The sequence below is a fragment of the Pan troglodytes genome, chromosome 20 (assembly GCF_028858775.2).
Source record: "Pan troglodytes isolate AG18354 chromosome 20, NHGRI_mPanTro3-v2.0_pri, whole genome shotgun sequence".
Lineage (NCBI taxonomy): Eukaryota > Metazoa > Chordata > Mammalia > Primates > Hominidae > Pan > Pan troglodytes.
In genome coordinates, this window is record NC_072418.2 from 38765861 (window position 1) to 38787746 (window position 21886).

The 21886-nt window shown below is 51.5% G+C and overlaps 2 protein-coding genes across 6 annotated transcripts; both read left to right on the forward strand.

Annotated features, from left to right (window-relative positions):
* Positions 1–3037: 3037 nt before the first annotated feature.
* On the forward strand, positions 3038–6222 carry ETV2 (ETS variant transcription factor 2). 4 transcript variants are annotated; one of them, XM_016935697.4, is made up of 7 exons: positions 3038–3506; positions 3784–3880; positions 3965–4048; positions 4316–4396; positions 4625–5104; positions 5585–5697; positions 6003–6222. In XM_016935697.4, the coding sequence occupies exons 2-7, from the start codon at positions 3811–3813 to the stop codon at positions 6201–6203; spliced, it is 1029 nt and encodes a 342-aa protein (XP_016791186.1). In that variant the 5' UTR covers positions 3038–3506; positions 3784–3810; the 3' UTR covers positions 6204–6222. The 4 variants fall into 4 exon arrangements, with proteins under 4 accessions (XP_016791186.1, XP_063657564.1, XP_016791183.1 ...); XM_063801494.1 differs by lacking the exon at positions 3784–3880 and having other exon boundaries at positions 3094–3506; XM_016935694.4 differs by having other exon boundaries at positions 3401–3506; positions 3784–4048.
* Positions 6223–9101: 2879 nt separating this feature from the next.
* Positions 9102–19814, forward strand: COX6B1 (cytochrome c oxidase subunit 6B1). Of its 2 annotated transcripts, XM_054673314.2 has the most exons (5): positions 9312–9419; positions 10366–10468; positions 12251–12367; positions 15592–15692; positions 19626–19814. In XM_054673314.2, exons 3-5 carry the CDS (start codon positions 12262–12264, stop codon positions 19677–19679), a joined length of 261 nt encoding a protein of 86 aa, XP_054529289.1. In that variant the 5' UTR covers positions 9312–9419; positions 10366–10468; positions 12251–12261; the 3' UTR covers positions 19680–19814. The 2 variants fall into 2 exon arrangements, with proteins under 2 accessions (XP_016791189.1, XP_054529289.1); XM_016935700.3 differs by lacking the exon at positions 10366–10468 and having other exon boundaries at positions 9102–9419.
* The last annotated feature ends 2072 nt before the right edge of the window (positions 19815–21886 follow it).

Consider the following 21886-nt stretch of genomic DNA (forward strand, 5'->3'; position numbering starts at 1 on the left):
CGCCTGTAATCCCAGCACTTTGGGAGGCAGGCAGATCACTTGAGGTCACGAGTTCGAGACCAGCCTGGCCAACATAGTGAAACCCTGTGCCTACTGAAAAATACAAAAATTAGTTGGGCGTGGTGGCGGGCACATGTAGTCCCAGCTACTTGGGAGGGCTGAGGCAGGAGAATCGCTTGAACCTGGTAAAAGGTTGCAGTGAGCTGAGATCGTGCCACTGCACTCCAGCCTTAGCGACAGAGTGAGATTCTGTCTCAAAAAAAAAACAAAAAAAACGCCCTGCGACCACCACTGTGGCTGGAAGTCTAGAAGAAGGCTGGGGCAGGGACTGGGCCAGAGGAGGGAGATGGCAGGTTTGAGTATGGGGAGGAGTGGAGGGTCTCCCAGGGACACAGCCATCAGAACCCTCCATTAGGAGGGAGCAGGTTGGGCAGGACTTTGTGGGGCATAAGTCGGGGGATGGACAATACCAAGGCCTCTCAGGGACCGAGGTGCCCCAGGAGAGGTGTCAAATTTCTCCTGTTCCTGTCTTCCCCGCCTTACTGCCCCCTCTCTGACGTCACATTTTCCAGTCTGGTCAGAGGGTGAGAGCCTCCCTCTCTGGCAGGAAGTGCCCTTTAGCCCCCTGCCACCTGGGCCAGACCACCCAGCCCCAGGATCCTCAAAGCCCCTTCCTCCCATCACTAGTCTTTTCTACCCCTGACCCCCCTTGTACTGACAGCAAGCATAGGGTCACGGGAGGAGATGGGAAGAGAGGATGGCTCCAGAAAGGACGCTTCCAAATGCATGCAATTCTCACTTCCAAGTGGGAGCGGAACAGCAGGTACGCGTGGACATGCAGAGTGGGGCACTGCAGACTCCAAAAGGTGGGAGCGTGGGGGAAGCTGAACAGTTACCAGTTGGGTACGTTGCTCACTATTCGGGTGCACTAAAGGCCCAGGCCAGTATACTGGATATACTGACATATATCCAGTAAGGAATCTGCACTTGTACCCCCTAAATGTTTATCTTTTTTTTTTTAATGCACACAAGTCTTCCTGAGAACAAGAAGAGACACACACACATAGAATGTGGCAAGCAGAGGTAGAGATGGCGCTGTGAGCAGGAGGCTCAGAGGCAGAGATAAGAACCATCAGAGACTGTGCAGTGGGAAGGGGGACGGGGAGAAAACCAAGAGACAGATGGAGACGGACAAGGAGATGAGATAGGAACACTCAAAGACAGATGGGGAGGGACAGAGATGTCAGAAGAGACCAGGTGACAAAGCCTCACTGGAGTCAGGCCCGTGGCAACAGAGACCCAGCTTTAGATATGCCAACCTGAAGAAAGAGGGCAGAGAGACATGGAGAGACAGACAAGAGGCCAGCTTCAAGGACGGGAAGCCAGGACTCCCTTCAGGCCTCCGCGCTGGACAGATAGAGGGACCAGTGATGCTCCAGGGCTCTGTGGCTTACCCCACACTGATTCCAATCCCAGTCCCACTCCCACTCCATGGGACCCCCGGTTTACTTTTCTGTAAAATGGAAGGAGGAGCAATGCCACCCGCTCTCCAGAATGGCAAGTAGTTAATGATCAAGAGGCTGGGCTGGGGACTGGAAGATGCCGATATGCAAAAGTTATTTTTAATGGTAAATATTACATACTTATTAAAATACAGCAGGATGGCTGGGCACGGTGGTGGCTCATGCTTCTAATTACAGCACTAAGGCTAAGGCAGGTGGATAGCTTGAGGCCAGGAGTTTGAGACCAGCCTGGCCAACATGGCAAAACCCCATCTCTACTAAAAATGCAAAAATTAGCCTAGGCATGGTGGCTCACGCCTGTAATCCCAGCACTTTGGGAGACCGAGGCAAGTGGATCACTTGAGGTCAGGAGTTCGAGACCAGCCTGGCCAACATGGCAAAACCCCATCTCTACTAAAAATGCAAAAAATTAGCCGGGCATGGTGGTGCTTGCCTGTAATCCCAGCTACTTGGAAGGCTGAGGCACCAGAATTGCTTGAACCCGGGAGGCAGAGGTTGCAGTGCGCTGAGATCGCACCACTGCACTCCAGCCTGGGCAACAGAGTGAGACCCCATCTCGAAAAATATTTTATATATATATAGGACACCCAGTTATTGAATTTTACATGAACAATTTTATAGTTTAGGTATGTCCTAAATATTTCATGTATGTATGTATATGTTACATGTATAGCTGTGTTTTTTTGTTGTTTTTTGCTGAATTATTTGAGCAAGTTACAGACTTTTTTTGTTTGTTTCTTTTTTTGAGATGAAGTTTCGCTCTTGTTCCCCAGGCTGGAGTGCAATGGCATGATCTTGGCTCACTGCAACCTCCATCTCCCTGGTTCAAGCAATTCTCCTGCCTCAGCCTCCCGAGTAGCTGGGATTACAAGCACCCGCCACCACGCCCGGCTAATTTTTTGTATTTTTAGTAGAGACAGGGTTTCACCATGTTGGACAGGCTGATCTAGAACTCCTGACCTCAGATGATCCACCCGCCTCAGCCTCCCAAAGTGCTGGGATTACAGGCGTGAGTCACCGCGCCCAACCACAAGTTACAGACATTATAACATTTCATCTCTGAGTTCATTTTCTAAATGATATCTTTCCTCCTGAATACCATTATCAAATCTAAGAAAAGAATTCTATGATATTTCATATTCAGTTCATACTCCAGTTTCCCCAATTGTCCTAAACTATTACAGCGCGGAAGGGCATGGGGTCTGGAGAAGGAGAGCAGTGGGAGGATGCCTGCCTTACCTTCCCCCTTCATCAAATGAGAGTATGTATTGTACTCGCCTCATAGAAGGATTCAATGAAGGGGTATGGCACAGTTGGTTTCACACAATGAGCCCTCATTTAATGTTGGCTGTTATTGCTACTATTGTTATTGTTGAAATTGTTGATGTCAATATTGCTACGATTGGCACTCCTGGGAAGCAGCCCCAGGACGCCCTCCCTACTGGGCCTGGTGGGGGATTGGGTGGGCCTTCACTCCTGCTCCACGCCCCCGCAGTTACTCTGCCGATTGTGACGTCAGCTGACGCTGGGGGCGGGTGGGGGAATCTGGCCGGAAATCCCTCTTCCTGTTGCAGATAAGCCCAGCTTAGCCCAGCTGACCCCAGACCCTCTCCCCTCACTCCCCCCATGTCGCAGGATCAAGACCCTGAGGCAGACAGCCCGTTCACCAAGCCCCCCGCCCCGCCCCCATCACCCCGTAAACTTCTCCCAGCCTCCGCCCTGCCCTCACCCAGCCCGCTGTTCCCCAAGCCTCGCTCCAAGCCCACGCCACCCCTGCAGCAGGGCAGCCCCAGAGGCCAGCACCTATCCCCAAGGCTGGGGTCGAGGCTCGGCCCCGCCCCTGCCCCTGCAACTTGAGCCTGGCTGCGACCCCTGCTCTGACGTCTCGGAAAATTCCCCCTTGCCCAGGCCCTTGGGGGAGGGGGGTGCATGGTATGAAATGGGGCTGAGACCCCCGGCTGGGGGCAGAGGAACCCGCCAGAGGTGAGCCATGAACTGAGGACTAGATGCCTGGGTGTCTGGGTTAGGAAGGACCTGGGGGACTAGACTCCCAAGAAGCCGGGGGCCTGGACTCCTGGGTCTAACAGAGGAAGAGAGCTGGGGTCCCTCACTCCCAGGACCAAGATTTTAGGCTCCTGGGGAAGGAGGGAGCGGAGGCCTGGACTCCTGGCTCTGAGGGAAGCTAGGGCTGGGGCCCAGACTCCAGGGCCTCCAAGTGTCACCAGCTCACCCATTGCCATCTGGACTTTTCCCGACCCAGAACATTCAGAAGGCCTTCATCGCATCCATGGACCTGTGGAACTGGGATGAGGCACCCCCACAGGAAGTGCCTCCAGGGAACAAGCTGGCAGGGCTTGGTAGGCTGCCGAGGCTGCCACAACGTGTGTGGGGAGGGTGTCCAGGTGGGGCCTCTGCTGACCCTAATCCCTTATCGCCTGCAGAAGGAGCCAAATTAGGCTTCTGTTTCCCTGATCTGGCACTCCAAGGGGACACGCCGACAGCGACAGCAGAGACATGCTGGAAAGGTGGCTGCGGGCTGGGACCCCTAAGTGCTGGAGAAGAAGCGGGGAGGCTGGGATCCTAGGGCAAAGGGAGGAGGGGGGCGTGCCTAGGTTCCTGGAACTGGGTGGGGAGGGGCCGCGTGCTTGACCCCTGAGGGTGAAGGAAAAGGGGGCGCGGGGTGCTGAAATACGGGCTGGGGGGGCCATAACTCCCAGTCCCTGACAAGTAGAGACTAGAGAGTGGGTAGTTGAGGGGTCTCTTTCATTGCTCACAGTCCTCCCTAAACTCAGGTACAAGCTCATCCCTGGCAAGCTTCCCACAGCTGGACTGGGGCTCCGCGTTACTGCACCCAGAAGTTCCATGGGGGGCGGGTGAGTGTGGGGAGAGGCGGTGGGAGGTGGGGACTGGGGTCCCGAGGCACCGGGGCTAGAGGTGTAGACTCCCTGATCTTTGAGGACTGAGAACACCTGCGCCCTCAAGGTGGCATGACCTGGATCCGGGACAGCCGGGCCCCAAGTGCCAGGGTTGAGAGCTTAGACCCTGGAGTTTTTGAGGGGGCACCTGGGCTCCCCTCACTCGGGATCCGTTACTCCTCACAGAGCCCGACTCTCAGGCTCTTCCGTGGTCGGGGGACTGGACAGACATGGCGTGCACAGCCTGGGACTCTTGGAGCGGCGCCTCGCAGACCCTGGGCCCCGCCCCTCTCGGCCCGGGCCCCATCCCCGCCGCCGGCTCCGAAGGCGCCGCGGGCCAGAACTGCGTCCCCGTGGCGGGAGGGGCTACCTCGTGGTCGCGCGCCCAGGCCGCCGGGAGCAACACCAGCTGGGACTGTTCTGTGGGGCCGGACGGCGATACCTACTGGGGCAGTGGCCTGGGCGGGGAGCCGCGCACGGACTGTACCATTTCGTGGGGCGGGCCCGCGGGCCCGGACTGTACCACCTCCTGGAACCCGGGGCTGCATGCGGGTGGCACCACCTCTTTGAAGCGGTACCAGAGCTCAGCTCTCACCGTTTTCTCCGAACCGAGCCCGCAGTCGGACCGTGCCAGTTTGGCTCGATGCCCCAAAACTAACCACCGAGGTGAGAGGGCCGCAAAGACTGCGGGGAGGGCGAAGCTGGAGTCCTGAGCCGGGACCCAGGCACCTAAGGGGGCGGGGCCCGGGAGACTGACAGTGAGGGGGGGCTTAGGGACCAGGGGCTCGAATAAGGAGGGGCCGGTGGCCCGCACTCCAGGTCCTTGGGGAGGAGAGGGCTAAGAAACTGGTAGTCTTATAGGGACCAAGGGGATGAGGACCCAGGCTCCTGGATTATATAAAACGAAAGCGATAAAGGCCCAGATTCCTGGGTCTCCGAGATGGGGAGGCCAAACTCCTAAATCTCTGAGACTGGGGCCCTGGACGCTTGAGTCTCCAAGGCTGACTGTTGGATCTCAGAGAAGGGGGGGCGGATCCCCTTCTCGGGTCCTGGGTCCCGAGTTGGGAGGACCCGGACCTCTAGATCATTGAAGTGGTGTGATCTAGGGCCAGGAAGACTGAGTGTGCCCCTCCCTTCATCCCGCAGGTCCCATTCAGCTGTGGCAGTTCCTCCTGGAGCTGCTCCACGACGGGGCGCGTAGCAGCTGCATCCGTTGGACTGGCAACAGCCGCGAGTTCCAGCTGTGCGACCCCAAAGAGGTGGGGCAGCTCCCCTGCCCAGCGAAATCCTGCCCCGTCTCTTCTAGTTCAATTTAGCTCCGCCCAAGGGCTAGGTTCAATCGCGTAGCCCTCGGCCCCGCCGCTCCCCGGCCCACTCGAGGCCCCGCCCAACCCTTCTCAAACCCAATCTCCCGCCTGTACTCCTGCCTCAACCAACCCAGTCTCCACCGGGCTCTGCGAGGCCTCGCCCAGGTCTGCACTGCACACCGCCCCCAGGCCCGGCCCTCCCCACTATCGCCAAGCCCCGCCCCTTCCCACTCCGACCGAGCGGGCCTCTGTCCTAGGTGGCTCGGCTGTGGGGCGAGCGCAAGAGAAAGCCGGGCATGAATTACGAGAAGCTGAGCCGGGGCCTTCGCTACTACTATCGCCGCGACATCGTGCGCAAGAGCGGGGGGCGAAAGTACACGTACCGCTTCGGGGGCCGCGTGCCCAGCCTAGCCTATCCGGAATGTGCGGGAGGCGGACGGGGAGCAGTGACACAATAAAAATTCTCGGTCAAACCTCTTCGCGCGTGCTCCTCTGCTGCATTCTTCCCGCTGATACTGACTACACCAGCTAGGGAGCCTAAGTGTGCAGCTCCACATGTTGGAATTTGGCCTCCCCACCTCGGAGACCCAGGCGTCTCACATGATCCAGAGGCCTGGATCCTTGCTCGCTAAAAGACTGCAGTGTCTTAGTCCTCTTCTCCCTGAAGACCCTGAAGTGCGGGCCACCAGCCCCAAGTCCCTTAAGCTCCCAGGTCCCTAAGCCCCGCCCCTCGCTGTCAGTTTCCCCGGTCCCGCCCCCTTAGGCCCGGCCTCTCGACTCCGCCTTCACTCCCTCCGCAATCTTCGCGGACCTCCCTCCTCGGTGGTTAGTTTTGGGATGAGGAACCACCCACCTCCAGTGCTGCGCAATGATCAAAGGAGACCCAGACTCAGGGAGCCTGCCATGTGCCCGCCCTGTGATGAGAGAGGCAAAGAAACTAAACCCAAAGCCCATAGGGCCTACTGTGTCCCTGCCCTGTGTCGGGATTTGTAAAGGAATCAGACCCAATCATGAGAGTATATCTGCTGTGTCCCCTTGAAGAGAAGACTCAGACCCTGAAAAGGGCTTACTGTGCTGTGTGTCCTCCCAGTGCAAGGGATCATCAAAGAATTAAAACTAGTGCTTGCACCCCAACACCACTCACTCTTTCCCCACTCCAAGCTGGAGGACACAGGACTCAGACCTACACTGTAAAGAGAGCCTACGCCATTCTGAGAGCCACTGAGCCCCTAAAGACAGCCTGCTGTCTGGTCGTCCTGTGAGCGATGCGGGGGATACAGCAGGGACCAAGACAGCCCTGGACCCTCCCCTTAAGGAGCTCACAGTCCAGTGGGAAGACAGACCCATCATCAGAGTGTTTTGACCTGGGATGAGAAGACTCCAGGGGACTGAGGGAGGCCAAAAGGAGAGACCTGATCTAGCCCAGGAGGAGAAGGGTCAGGGGAGACTCCCTGGAGGAGGAGACAGCTGATTTGAGAAGTCAGGTAGGCAAAGAATGTTTCAGGCAGAAGGAACAACAAGATCAAAGGCCCAGAGGTGGACGATCTCATACCACTGCTAAAAACTATCAATGTGAGCCAGGCATAGTGGCTCACACCTGTAATCTCAGCACTTTGGAAGGCTGAGGCAGGAGGATGCCTTGAGGCCAGGAGTTCCAGACCAGCCTGAGCAACATAGGGGAGACCCCCATCTCTATTTAAAAAATTAAAAATAAACGTGGCTACAGCAGCAACAGGGACCAATTCATAAAGGATCTGTGGGCCATGGTGAGGAGCCTGGACTTTGTCTCCAGGGCTCCTGGGGAGCCATCAAGGGTTTTGTTTGTTTGTTTGTTTTTTGAGATGGAGTCTCGCTCTGTCACTCTGGCTGGAGTGCAGTGATGCAATTTCAGCTCACTGCAACCTCCGACTCCCAGGTTCAAGCAATTCTCCTGCCTCAGCCTCCCAAATAGCTGGGATTACAGGTGCACACCACCACGCACAGCTAATTTTTGTATTTTTAGTAAAGATGGGGTTGCACCGTGTTGGTCAGGCTGGTCTTGAACTCCTGACCTCAGGTGATCCGCCTGCCTTGGCCACCCAAAGTGCTGGGATTATAGGAGTGAGCCACCGTGCCTGGCCCCCATCAAGGGGTTTTAAGCAGGGAAAGGGATTTGGATTTTAGGAAGATCTCATTGCAGGGGATTAATACATACATGTAAACAGGTAATTCCACAAATAATCACAATGTTGATGGACACAGAATGTGTAAGAAGAGGTCCCTGACCCAATTCCATCTGGACACTGCACCCCAGATGGTATGTGAGAAGCTTTAGAGGCCAGATGGGGGAGGAAGGAAAGCAGTTCTCTTTCATAGCTCCCTCTCCTAGTCCCCAGATGCTTCCTTCATTTCCACAAGAAATTCTTGCATTCAGCAAATATTTATAGAACACTTCCTGTGTGCCAGGCACTGCTTTAGATACAATGGTGAATGAATAAGGCAGACAAAAATTCTTCCTTTATGATAATTCTTTTCTATTGAGGGAGGCAAAAAGAGGTAAACATAATGTAAAAGAACAGATATAGCCGGGCGCGGTGGCTCACGCCTGTAATCCCAGCATTTTGGGAGGCCGAGGTGGGCAGATCACCTGAGGTCAGGAGTTCAAGACCAACCTGACCAACATGGTGAAATCCCATCTCTACCAAAAATACCAAAATTAGCCGGGAGTGGTGGCGTGCGCTTGTAATCGCACCTACTCGGGAGGCTGAGGCAGGAGAATCGCTTGAACCGAGTAGGCGGAGGTTGCAGTGAGCCAAGTTCGTGTCACTGCACTCCAGCCTGGGCGACAGAGTGAGATTCCGTCTCTCTCTATATATATTTTAAGGGTAGGGATTTTTGTGTTTTGTGCAGCGTGCTTTCTCAACCCGTAAAGTGCCTGATGGCTGGATACGGTGGGTCACGCCGGTAATCCTAACGCTTTGGAAGGCCGAGGCGGGAGGATCGCTTAGAGACCAGGAGTTCGAGTCCAGCCTGGGTAACACAGCAAGACCCCATCTCTATAAAATGCATACATATATCCAGGAGTAGCGGTGCGCATCTGTAATCCCAGCTACTCGGGAGGATGAGGCGGGAGAATCGCTTGAACCCAGGAGGCGGAGGTTTCAGTGAGCTGAGATCGCGCTACTGCACTCCAGCCTGGGCCATAGAGTAAGACCCTGTCTCAAAAATTAAAAAAAAAGAAAAAAAAATTTTGAAGAAAAGAAATACCTGACACAGAAAAAGCGTTCAATAAATATTTCTTGCATGAATAAAAGTACTTTCGCTGGGACATTTTTCCCCACACCTACCCTCCAGCCAGCCCCGGGATCTATAACGCTCTCTCTGAGTGAAGACACAGAGGTGATGAGATCGGGTAACCCACAGGCGCCCGAGCCCCAGCCGCGCAAGCTCACGATTGGGCCAGAAGTGAGGATGAACAAGCATTTAGCCCAATAGAAAGTCGTAGTTCTCTTGCTGGGCGTGGCTTGAATGACTTCGGTGGCCTCCTCCTGGGAGGGAGCTGAAGCCGCTCGCAAGACTCCCGTAGTCCCCACCTCTCTCAGCTTCCGGCTGGTAGTAGTTCCGCTTCCTGTCCGACTGTGGTGTCTTTGCTGAGGGTCACATTGAGCTGCAGGTTGAATCCGGGGTGCCTTTAGGTGAGTGTGGAGGGTTCTGTAACCTGGGACCCCAGTCTAGCGGGCTGAGGAGCCGGACCCCAGCTTCCCTGAGAACGGGTTGAGGCTTCCGGCTGGCGGCGTCCGGCCTCCCTGGACCCCGGGGCCCTGTTGTTCTGTTCATCGTAAGAGCTAACAATGATACGGTTCTTCCTTGATGCCAGGCAACATCCCAAACAACTTTAATTAATTTATTTAACTCTCCCACCAGCCCTATGAGATAGGGCCTGCGATTATCCCCTTTTGTCAGTAAACAGGCTCAGAGATACCAAGCGACCTAGCTGAACCTACACAGCGACCAGGATTTGGCCCAGGAGTTTGTCCTCCAGGGCTCTTCATGGCTAATTCACAGGCGTGGCCTCTCGCGGCTTGCCTGGGCCGCAGCCTGGCTCCCGGGTGTCCAGTCCATCCTCCCTTTTGGACGTTGGAGGGGCCGCAGCGTCATCTCCGATGCACCCTCATCCTCAGATACCGGGTAGAGATCTCGCCGGTAACGATCCTTCCTACTGCGTCTGTGCCCCAGCAGCTGGTGTTTTACACCCCACTTCCCCACCGAAAGACTGTTTTAGTGCTCCAGACCCCCACCACCACCTTGCGTCGCTTGAATTTGACACTGCTCTGCAAGTCTCTGTATAGCCCCACGACTCCTAGGATTCCCTGGAATATAGATACTTTTCTCTCAGGCTCCCGACGAACACTGTCACTTCTTCAGAGACATTATATTAAAGGTGTTTAACCCTGGGTCCGCAGAGTTGGTAGAATTCAAGGAATGCTAGTACTTGAATTGGGGTGGGGGGTGGAATTGCATCTGTGTTTTTACTAACCTTTTGAGGCAGCAACCTCGGTAGTACTAGCAGCAGCTGTGATTTTGTTAGCAATGAAAATCATAGACATTCCTTTTTTTTGTTTTTCTCCTTTTTTGAGACAGGGTCTCTGTGTCACCCAGGCTGGCGTGCAGTGGAGAAATCTTGGCTTACTGCAACCTCTGCTTCCCTGTGCAAGCGATCCTGCCTCAGTAGCTGGGACCACAGGCACGTGCCACCACACCTGGCTAATTTTAATTTTTTTTTTTTTTTTTTGAGACAAGATCTTGCTGTATCGCCCAGGCTGGAGTACAATGGCACAATCTCGGCTCACTGCAACCTCCGCCTCCTGGGTTCAAGTGATTCTCCTGCCCCAGCCTCCCTGGTAGCTGGGATTACAGGTGCATGCCACCATGCCCAGCTAATTTTTTGTATTTTTAGTAGAGATGGGGTTTCACCATATTGGCCAAGCTGGTCTTGAACTCCTGACCTCAGGTGATCCACCCACCTCGGCTTCCCAAAGTGCTGGGATTACAGGCGTGAGCCACCTCTTCCGGCCAATTTTAATATTTTTTTTGTAGAGATGAGATGGAGTTTCACCATGTTGCCCAGGCTGGTCTTGAACTCCTGGGCTCAAGCGATCCTCCCACCTCAGCATTCCAAAGTGCTGGGATTACAGGTGTGAACCATTGTGCTCCACCCAAAATCACAGGTATTCTTATACCACATTATAACAGCAAATGTCACAAAATACTGTATTCATTCATGATTACTTCAAAATTGTATTTTTTTTTTTTTGAGACAGTGTTTTTGCTCTGTTGCCCAGGTTGGAGTGCACTGGCACAATCTCGGCTCACTGCAACCTCCGCCTCCTGGGTTTAAGCGATTCTTTTGCCTCAACATCCAGAGTAGCTGGGATTATAGGCACCTGCCACCACGCCCAGCTAATTTTTATATTTTTAGTAGAGCCAGGGTTTCACCATGTTGGCCAGGCTGGTCTTGAACTCCTGACCTCAGGTGATCCACCCCCCTGGCCTCACAAAGTGCTAGGATTACAGGTGTGAGCCACCGCACCCGGCGAAAATTGTATTCCTTAATGAATCCTCAGCTGGATATAACTGCTTTTCTTTGTGATGCTGTGCAGGTTTTTTTCACTTCATGTACTCATGGAGCCTATGCAATTTTTAAATACATTTAAACATATTCAGGCCGGGTTTGGTGTCTCCGTTCTGTAATCTCAACATTTTGGGAGGCCAAGCCGGGCGGATCATTTGAGGTCAGAAGTTGGAGAGCAGTCTGACCAACATGGTAAAACCTTGTCTAAAATACAAAAAAATTAGCAGGGCATGGTGGCAGGTGCCTGTAATCTCAGCTGTTCAGGAGGCTGAGGCAACAGAATTGCTTGAATCTTGGAGGCGGAGTTTGCAGTGAGCCTAGGTCGTACCAGTGAGCCTGGGTGACAGAGCAAGACTCTGTCTTAAAAAAAGAAAAAAAAAAACATTCAGCGAGAGGTTTCTGGGATTCATCAGACTGCTGAGGAGTTTGTGGCACCAAAAAGATTAAGAATCTTTGCAGTGTAGATTATGCCAACAACGGAGGCAGCCCACCAGTTATTTTTATGCCGTTTAACCGTAGGAAGTCACTTAGACACCCTGTTCCTTCCTCGTCTGGGCAATGGTGATAGTAATAGTTCCTACCTTTTAGAGTGGCTATAGGAGTAAAGTGTGTAGAACAGCGCCTGGCATGTAGTAAGCACTCAGTGAGTGTTAGCTCATGTTATTTGGGGACCAGGCTTGATTTTGCTGAGGAGTTGTACCCCAACCCTGCCGCGACCTCGACACTCAGATGTGTGGATTCGCCCTGCCCCTCATCTCTGTGTATGTTGAGAGGCAGGAACTTGTTCACACCCAGCCCATTGTTCTGTGCCTGCCCTCTTCCATTGATTCTGGGTAGTCTGGCTTGCTCAGGGCCCCTGGGGCCCCTGCTGACACCCACTCCTTTCGCCTCCAGGATTCAGCACCATGGCGGAAGACATGGAGACCAAAATCAAGAACTACAAGACTGCCCCTTTTGACAGCCGCTTCCCCAACCAGAACCAGACTAGAAACTGCTGGCAGAACTACCTGGGTAAGCAGGACCTTTCCCTGGCCACATACCTCGAGTCACTCACCGCTTGCCTCTTCCTAGGGGACCCATCCACCCCAGCCTCCTCCCTTTTATTCTGAACATCCTTACTCTGGAAGGCCCATGCCTCTCATCACCTGCTGTTCAGGTCCAGGCTAGGGTTACAAACTTTAGTTCCTGCAATGATTTTTTTTTTATTTAAATTTTTTATTATTATTATGGTTTGGTTTTGTTTTTTTCCAGAGATGGGGTCTCACTTTGTCACCTAGGCTGGAGTGCAGTGGTGCAATCATAGCTCACTGCAGCCTCAACCTCCTGGGCTCAAGAGGTCCCCCTACCTCAGCCTCTCGAGTAGCTGGGACCACAGGCCCACACTACTGCACTTGGCTAATTTTTTTGTAGAGAAGAGGTCTCAGTTTGTTGCCCAGGCTGGTCTCAAACTCTTGGCTTCATGCGCTCTTCCTGCCTCAGCTTCTCAAAGTGTTGGGATTATAGGTGTGAGCCACCGTGCCTGGCCCCTACAATGATTTTTTTTAAAGCTGTATGTGTGTGCGTACTGTGACATGTACAGAAAGCACATAACAAACATGTACAGCTAAATGAATAATTCTAAAGTGAACCCCTTGTGCAACCATAACCTGGAGAGAAAAGCAGACATTGCCCACACTCTCATCTCCCTGCCTTCTTTTTTTTTTTTTTGAGATGGAGTTTTGCTCTTGTTGCCCAGGCTGGAGTGCAATGGTGCAATCTTGGCTCACTGCAACCTCCGCCTCCCGGGTTCAAGCAATTCTCCTGCCTCAGTCCCCCAAGTAGCTGGGATTACAGGCACCTGCCACCACACCCAGCTAATTTTTTGTATTTTTAGTAGAGACGGGGTTTCTCCATGTTGGTCAGGCTGGTCTCAAACTCCTGACCTCAGGTGATCCACCCGCCTCGGCCTCCCAAAATGCTGGGATTACAGGCATGAGCCACCACGCCTGGCCTCCCCACCTTCTTTATGTCCTGTCTGGAACACAGCACCCCGCTCTCCCCAGTAGAGAAGTGACCCCACTAACTGGGGGTTATCACATCTTTGTTTTTGTTTGTTTTTTTGTTTTTGTTTTTGAGACTGAGTTTTTTGTTTTTGTTGCCCAGGCTGGAGTGCAATGTCACGATCTCGGCTCACTGCAACCTCTTCTGCCTGCTGGGTTCAAGCAATTCTCCTGTCTCAGCCTCACTAGTAGCTGGGATTACAGGCACCCGCCACCATGCCCAGCTAATTTTTTGTATTTTTTTTTTTTCTTAGTAAAGACAAGGTTTCACCATGTTGATCAGGCTGATCTTGAACTCCTGACCTCAGGTGATCCACCCACCTCAGCCTCCCAAAGTGCTGGAATTACAGGCGTGAGCCACTGTGCCCGGCCTCACATCTTTGTTTTTTACCACCATGTTTATTATTTTATTTTATTTTATATATGTTATGTTGTTATGTTATTGATGGAGTCTGTTTCTTGTTGCCCAAGTTGTAGTGCAATGGCACGATCTCAGCTCACTGCAACCTCTGCCTCCCAGGTTCAAGTGATTCTCCTGCCTCAGCCTCCTGAGTAGCTGGGAATACAGGCGCTCGCCACCACACCCAGCTTTTTTTTTTTTTTTTTTTTTTGAGACGGAGTCTCGCTTTGTCGCCCAGGTTGGAGTGCAGTGGTGCAATCTCGACTCACTGCAACCTCCGCCTCCCAGCTTCAAGCACTTCTCTGCCTCAGCCTCCCGAGTAGCTGGGATTACAGTCGCCTGCCACCATGCCTGGCTAATTTTTTTTTTTTTGTATTTTTAGTAGAGACAGGGTTTTACCATCTTGGCCAGGCTGGTCTTAAACTCCTGACCTCGTGATCCACCCCCCTCAGCCTCCCAAAGTGCTGAGATTACAGGCGTAAGCCACCATGCCTGGCCAATTTTATTTATTTATTTGAGACAGAGTCTCGCTCTGTTGCCCAGGCTGGAGTGCAGTGGTACAACCTTGGCTCACTGCAACCTCCGCCTCCCGGGTTTAAGCAATTCTCCTGCCTCAGCTTCCTGAGTAGCTGGGACTACAGGCGCGTGCCACCATGCCCGGCTAATTTTTTGTGTTTTTAGTAGAGACAGGGTTTCACCATGTTGGCCAGGCTGGTCTCGATCTCCTGACCTCATGATCTGCCTGCCTCGGCCTCCCAAAGTGCTGAGATTACAGGCGTGAGCCACCGTGCCTGGCCAATTTTTTGTATTTTTTTTTTTTTTTTGAGATGGAGTCTCGCTCTGTTGCCCAGGCTGGAGTGCAGTGGCGTGATCTCGGCTCACTGCAAGCTCCGCCTCCTGGGTTCACACCATTCTCCTGCCTCAGCCTCCCGAGTAGCTGGGACTACAGGTGCCCGCCACCGCACCCAGCTAATTTTTTGTATTTTTAGTAGAGATGGGGTTTCACCATGGTCTCTATCTCCTGACCTCGTGATCTGCCTGCCTCGGCCTCCCAAAGTGCTGGGATTACAGGCATGAGCCATTACGTCCAGCAACTTTTTTGTATTTTTAATAGAGACAGGGCTTCACCATGTTGTCCAGGCTGGTCTCGAACACCTACCCTCAAGTGTTCCACCTGCCTTAGCTTCCCAAAGTGCTGGGATTACAGGCCTGAGCCACCATGCCCGGCTACCACCGTGTTTAGATTCACCTCTTTGTGAACTTTATATATACTGTGTGTATTCTTTTGTGTTTGGATTTTTTCATTCAGTACCTTCTCAGATCCATACATGCTGTGGCATATAGCTTGCTCATTTTCATTGCTGTCCAGTTTTCTACAATTTATTCTATGCCTGTACACTTGTGTGATTTCCATTTTGGAGTTCTTACAAATGGTGTGGCTGTAAACATCTTTATAAATGTAATTTTGCTGGGTGCAGTGGCTCACGCCTGTAACCCTAGCACTTTGGGAGGCCAAGGTGGGCAGATCAAGACCAGCCTGGCCAACATGGCGAAACCCTGTCTCTACTAAAAATACAAAAATTAGCTGGGCATGGTGGCAGGTGCCTGTAATCCCAGCTACTTGAGAGGCTGAGGCAGGAGAATCACTTGAACCCAGGAGGAGGTAGAGGTTGCAGTGAGCTGAGATCGCACCACTGCACTCCAGCCTGAGTGACAGATCGAGACCCTACCTCAAAAAAAAAAAAAAATGTGTTCCAACTCTTGATCTGGGCTGACTTGAACCCCTTTCTTCACAGACTTCCACCGCTGTCAGAAGGCAATGACCGCTAAAGGAGGCGATATCTCTGTGTGCGAATGGTACCAGCGTGTGTACCAGTCCCTCTGCCCCACATCCTGGGTATGTGCCTCCTGCCAGGGCCCTTGGGATGCTGGGGTGGGGTCTTAGCAGAGGGGAGTGTGGTGGCTTGGTGGGAGCTCATCTGTGAGGGGCAGAGGGAGGACAGGGCACCACACTGTCCCAGGACTCAGTGCCTTTCCTCCCGCCTAGAATTACCTCCCTGTCTCCTTCTGCTGATGCCTCTCAACCAGTCAGGGCTCTCAGCTGAGGCGACCAGGGTGCTTTGCTAGATGTAGCTCACTCATGCACTCTCCAAATACACACTCAGCACTGGGCTCCCATCCCTGTGTAGCTCACAATTCTGTGCAGTCCTGTCCTTTTTTATTAGGAACATTTTCTTTTCTTTTTTTTTTTTCTTTTTCTTTTTTTTTTTTTAGACAAGGGTCTTGCTCTGTTGCCAGGCTGGAAAGGCTGGAGTGCAGTGGTGCGATCTTGCCTCACTGCAACCTCCGCCTCCTGGGTTCAAGCGATTCCCCTGCCTCAGCCTTCCAAGTAGCTGGGACTACAGGTGTGCACCACCATGCCCAGCTAGTTTTTTGTATTTTAATAGAAACGGGGTTTCACCATGTTAGCCAGGATAGTCTCAATCTCCTGACTTCATGATCCACCTGCCTCGGCCTCCCAGAGTGCTGGGATTACAGGCATGAGCCACCGTGCCTGGCCCTATTATGAACATTTTCAAAGCAGAGATAATAATTCATTGACCTCAAATACATCCATCACCCAAAGTGAATAGTTATCAGGATTTATCCATGGTTTCTTCATCTACCCCTTTTCTTTTTCTTCTTTCCTTTGCTGAAGTATTCTAAAGCAAGTCCCAGACACGTCATTTCACCCCTGCCTACTTCAGTGTGGACTTCTAAATAATGACACAGTAAGACAGTCCTTTCAGCCCTGATCTGACCAAATCTGTCGTCAATATTTAATAGCTCTTTGCTATGCCCCTGCCCTTTGTTTAAAAAAAAAAAAAAAAGTTTTTAAAGACAAGGTCTCATGATGTTACCCAGGCTAGACTCGAACTCCTGGGCTCAAGTGTTCCTCCTGTCTCAGCCTCCTGAGTAGCTTGGACTACAGGCATGTGCCACTGTGCCTGTCTCTCTCTCTCTCTCTGTCGCCCTCTCGCTCTCTCTTGCTCTCTTTCTCTCTCGCTCGCTCTCTCTCTCACTCTTTCTCACTCTTTCTCACTCTTTCTCTCTTTCTTTCCTTTCTTTCTTTTCTTTCTTGAGCCTTGCTCTGTTGCCCAGACTGGAGTGCAGTAGCATGATCTCAGCTCACTGCAGCCTCAGCCTCCTGAATAGCTGGGACTACAGGCATGAGCCACCACACCTGGCCCAATTTTTGTATTTTTTTGTAGAAATGGGGTTTCATCTTGTTGCCCAGACTGGTCTCGAACTCCGAGCTCAAAGCAGTCTGCCTGCCTCAGCCTCCCAAAGCGCTGGGATTATAGGCATGAGCTACCGCACCCAGCTGAATCTTTGAAAATAAAAAAAATCACCCTTTAACTTGGCAATTCCACATCTAGGGATGCTACAAAAATCTTCATGTACAAAGATGCCCATTGCAGAGTTGTTCGTAATGGAGAATATTTGGAAATAACCCAAGTTAAAACATTGATCTTGATAGTCTTTATGGAGACTGTGGTGATCTACATGCTAGCACACAGAAAGAATGCTAAGACACAGGAAAAGCAAGTTGCAGAACAATCTATATAGTAGGAGTCAATTTGCAAGGATGGAGTTTTTATGGTGTGGTGTGTGTATGTAAATAAAGTAGGCACATACCGCTGGCACTTATTATGGGCCAGCTATGTTGTTAGACCTTTTTTTTTTTTTTTTTTTTGAGATGGAGTCTTGCTCTGTCTCCCAGGCTGGAGTGCAGTGGTGCAATCTCAGCTCACTGCAACCTCCGCCTTCCAGGTTCAGGCGATTCCCCTGCCTCAGCCTCCCGAGTGTCTGGGATTACAGGCGCCTGCCACCATGCCCAGCTGATTTTTGTATTTTTAGTAGAGACAGAGTTTCACCATGTTGGCCAGGCTGGTCTCAAACTCCTGACCTCAGGTGATGCACCTGCTTTGGCCTCCCAAAGTTCTGGGATTACAGGCGTGAGCCACCACGCCCAGCCATGTTAGCACTTTACATCACATAAGGTCAACATGCTAACACAACCGTATGAGGTAGGTACTATTGTTAGTATCCTCATTTTACAAAATTGGAAACTGAGGCCCAGAAAGGTTGAGTAACTTGCCCAAAGTCACACAGCTAGGAAGTGATGGAGCAGGGATTCAGATTCAGCCTCTCTGTTATCCATGCTTTCATCCACTGTTCGTTCTTGCACCAGTGGTCCTCACCCTTTTTGGCACCAGGGATGAGCTTCATGGAAGACAGTTTTTCCACGGACAGGGTTGGGGATGGTGTAAGGATGAGTCCAGCATATTACATTTATTGTCCACTTTATTTCTGTTATTATTACATTATATAATAAAATAATTATACAACTCACCATACTATAGAATCAGTGGGAGCCCTGAGCTTGTTTTCCTGCAACTAGATGGTCCCATCTGGGGGTGATGGGAGATAGTGACAGATCATCAGGCATTAGATTCTCATAAGGATCATGCAGCCTAGATCCCTCACATGCGCAGTTCACAATAGGGTTCGCACTCCTATGAGAATCTAATGCTGCCGCTGATCTGACAGGAGGTGAAACTCAGGCAGTAATGCGAGCATTAGGGAGTGCTTGTAAATATAGTTGAGGCTTCTCTCGCTCACCTGCCACTCACTTCCAGCTGTGGGGCCCAGTTCCTAACAGGCCACAGACCAGTACCTGGTAGGTACTGGTTGGGGCTCGGGGACCCCTGCCTTATAGCATAAAATGTGAGCGTGTATGTATATAAAAACGTTTATGCTTGTAACTGCTTGTGAGGTCCACAAAGAGTAGAGTGTTACTTTCAGGGAGTGTTAACTTGACATAGGCCTTATATGGGCCTTTTCATTTTTTTTTTTTTTTTTTTTTAGAGACAGTCTTGCTCTGTCAGGCTGGAGTGCGGTGTGCAGTGGTAGCATCATAGCTCACTGCAGCCTCGAACTCCTGGGTTCAAGCAGTTCTCCCACCTCAGCCTCTCTAGTAGCTGTGACTACAGGTGCATGCCACCATGCCTGGCTAAGTTTTGTATTTTTTGTAGAGACAGGGTTTTGCCACGTTCACCAGGCTGGTCTCAAACTCCTGGGATCAAGCGATCCTCCCACCTTTGCCTCCCAAAGTGCTGGAATTATAGGCGTGAGCCACCATGCCCGGCTTATTTTTTATTTTTTGTAGAGATGGGGGTCTTGCTGTGTTGTCCAGGTTGGTCTCAAACTCCTGAGCTCAAGCAGTCCTCCCACATCGGCCCCGCAAAGTGCTGGGATGACAGGTGCGAGTCACCACACCCAGCCTCCATCATTGTTTATACTGAGCATCGCCTGTGGTCAGTGGTGGGATTGCACTGTGTATTGTTTGGCACCTTTTTTGCACTTGACTATGTATCTTGAAGATCCATCCATTCATGCCAGAACATAAATCAGCCTCGTTTTTTTTCACAGCTGCCTGCTATTCCATCTCCCCTATTTGGACAAACAGCATAGTGTTGACTTGAGGTTTTCAAAGCAGGGCCCACCCTTGGAGCTCTGTACAGTGACACATCTCCCCATCGACAGCTCTGCAGTGGGCCTGGGGTTTTCCTGCCCATTACTCTCCTCCCAGCATGTCAGCTTGTTCAGAACAGTGATTTCTGTCTTTTGGGGTCACTGCTGATTCCCCAGCCTCTAGAATAGAGGTTGGCACACAGCAGGTACCTGTGGATATTGGTTGAACAAACAGGTGGGCAAAGTGAGGAAGATAAGAAGTCCATCTGTTCAGTTTCCCCACTGCGGAGGGAATAACACTGTCTTTCCACAGGTCACAGACTGGGATGAGCAACGGGCTGAAGGCACGTTTCCCGGGAAGATCTGAACTGGCTGCATCTCCCTTTCCTCTGTCCTCCATCCTTCTCCCAGGATGGTGAAGGGGGACCTGGTACCCAGTGATCCCCACCCCGGGATCCTAAATCATGACTTACCTGCCAATAAAAACTCATTGGAAAAGTGAGACTATGCATGTGAACGGGCTAGGCAGTGGCAAGAAGCTGGGCTGGAATCAGTGCCCTGACCAGGGATGGGCTTGAGTGAGTATTTTTTCTGTTTTGTTTTTATTTATTTAATTTAATTTTTTTTTTTTTTTATGATGGAGTCTTGTTCTTCACGCAGGCTGGAGTGCAATGTCACGATCTCTGCTCACTGCAACCTCCACCTCCAGTGTTCAAGCGATTCTCCTGCCTCAGCCTCCCGACTAGCTGGGACTACAGGCATAGCCCACCACACCTGGCTAATTTTTGTATTTTTAGTAGAGATGGGGTTTTACCATGTCGGCCAGGCTGGTCTCAAACTCCTGACCTCAGATGATCCACCTGCCTCAGCCTCCCAAAGTGCTGGGATTACAGGCATGAGCCACCATGCCTAGCGTTTTTTAACTTAATTTTATTGAACCTTGGCCACCCTCTCTGTGCCAGTCAATGAGTCAAATAGTTGATTATACAGAATAACCTAACTTCCTATGTGTGCAACCACCCTACATAATTTTAAAGCAAATTATATAGATTATAATATAATATAAAATACATAAAGATTATATTTTATCCAGAAATAAGAAACTATATGTATCTCTTGGAGATACAATTTTTTTTTTTTTTTTTTTTTTGAGACAGAGTCTCAATCTGTTGCCCAGGCTGGAGTACGGTGGTGTCATCTCAGCTCTCTGCAACCTCTGCCTTCTGGGTTCAAACTATTCTCCTGCCTGGAGATACCTATTTTTTTAACATAATTATTTACACCTAAGAAATTAGTTCTTAATGGCCGGGCACAGTGGCTCATGCCTGTAATCCCAGCACTCTGGGAGGCTGAGGTGGGCAGATCACCTGAGGTCAGGAGCTCAAGATCAGCCTGGGCAACATGGCGAAACCTCGTCCCTACTAAAAGTACAGAATTAGCCAGGCATGGTAGCACATGCCTGTAATCCCAGCTACTCGGGAGTCTGAGGCAGGAGAATCGCGTGAACCTGGGAGGCAGAGGATGTGGTGAGCCGAGATCATGCCATTGCACTCCAGCCTGGGCAACAAGAGTAAATCTCCGTCTCACCAAAAAAAAAAAGAGTTCTTAATATCTAATAAGCAATCTCCTGCACAATGTGTAACTTCTCCCTGTGTTGGGACCTGCTCTTTCATGCTGATCATGATGGTAGTTGGAAGTCATTTAAGTAGGCCAAGTTGAGAGCTGTTCTTCATGGTGCCCCCAAAAGAATTGCCACACAATAACAGCCCAGAATATCCCCAACAGACTCGTCAACAGGGACCTAGCTAGCATGACCAGCCGGAACACTCTCGTGGCTGAATTGGTGTGTCCTCAAAACCTTTCAAATGGCCGGGGTGTGGTGGCTCACACCTGTAACCCTAGCACTTTGGGAGGCCCAGGCGAGTGGGTCACGAGGTCAGGGATTCAAGACCAGCCTGGCCAAGCTGGTGAAACCCCATCTCTTCTAAAAATACAAAAAAACTATAAAAATACAAAAATTAGCCAGGTGTGGTGGTGCGTGCCTGTAATCCCAGCTACTGGGGAGGCTGAGGCAGGAGAATCACTTGAACCTGGGAGGTGGAGGTTGCAGTGAGCTGAGATCACACCACTGTACTCCAGCCTGGGCGACAGAGCGAGACTCCATCCCCAAAAAACAAAAACAAAACTTCAAATGGTTACAAACTTGTCTGATGCATTCACATGAGCAGGGATGATTCTTGTATGGAGAAAAATGGCCCCAGAGATAGATCTTGTGAAATAGCTGCTCATGAAGAAAAGTGGCTGTAGGGGCCGGGCGCGGTGGCTCACGCCTGTAATGCCAGCACTTTGGGAGACCGAGGCAGGCAGATAACCTGAGGTCGGGAGTTCCAGACCAGCCTGACCAACATGGAGAAACCCCGTCTCTACTAAAAATACAAAATGAGCCAGGCGTGGTGGTGCGTGCCTGTAATCCCAGCTACTCTGGATGCTGAGGCAGGAGAATTGCTTGAACCCAGGAGGTGGAGGTTGCTGTGACCCGAGATTGTGCCATTGTACTCCAGCCTAGGCAACAAG

Coding starts and splice junctions, on each gene's coding strand:
- ETV2 (XM_016935694.4), top strand. CDS start 3,811: ATGGACCTGTGGAACTGGGATGAGGCACCCCCACAGGAAGTGCCTCCA. Junction 4,049..4,315: donor AGCAGAGACATGCTGGAAAG/GTGGCTGCGGGC, acceptor CCCTAAACTCAG/GTACAAGCTCATCCCTGGCA. Junction 4,397..4,624: donor AGAAGTTCCATGGGGGGCGG/GTGAGTGTGGGG, acceptor TACTCCTCACAG/AGCCCGACTCTCAGGCTCTT.
- COX6B1 (XM_016935700.3), top strand. CDS start 12,262: ATGGCGGAAGACATGGAGACCAAAATCAAGAACTACAAGACTGCCCCT. Junction 12,368..15,591: donor CTGCTGGCAGAACTACCTGG/GTAAGCAGGACC, acceptor CTTTCTTCACAG/ACTTCCACCGCTGTCAGAAG. Junction 15,693..19,625: donor CCCTCTGCCCCACATCCTGG/GTATGTGCCTCC, acceptor GTCTTTCCACAG/GTCACAGACTGGGATGAGCA.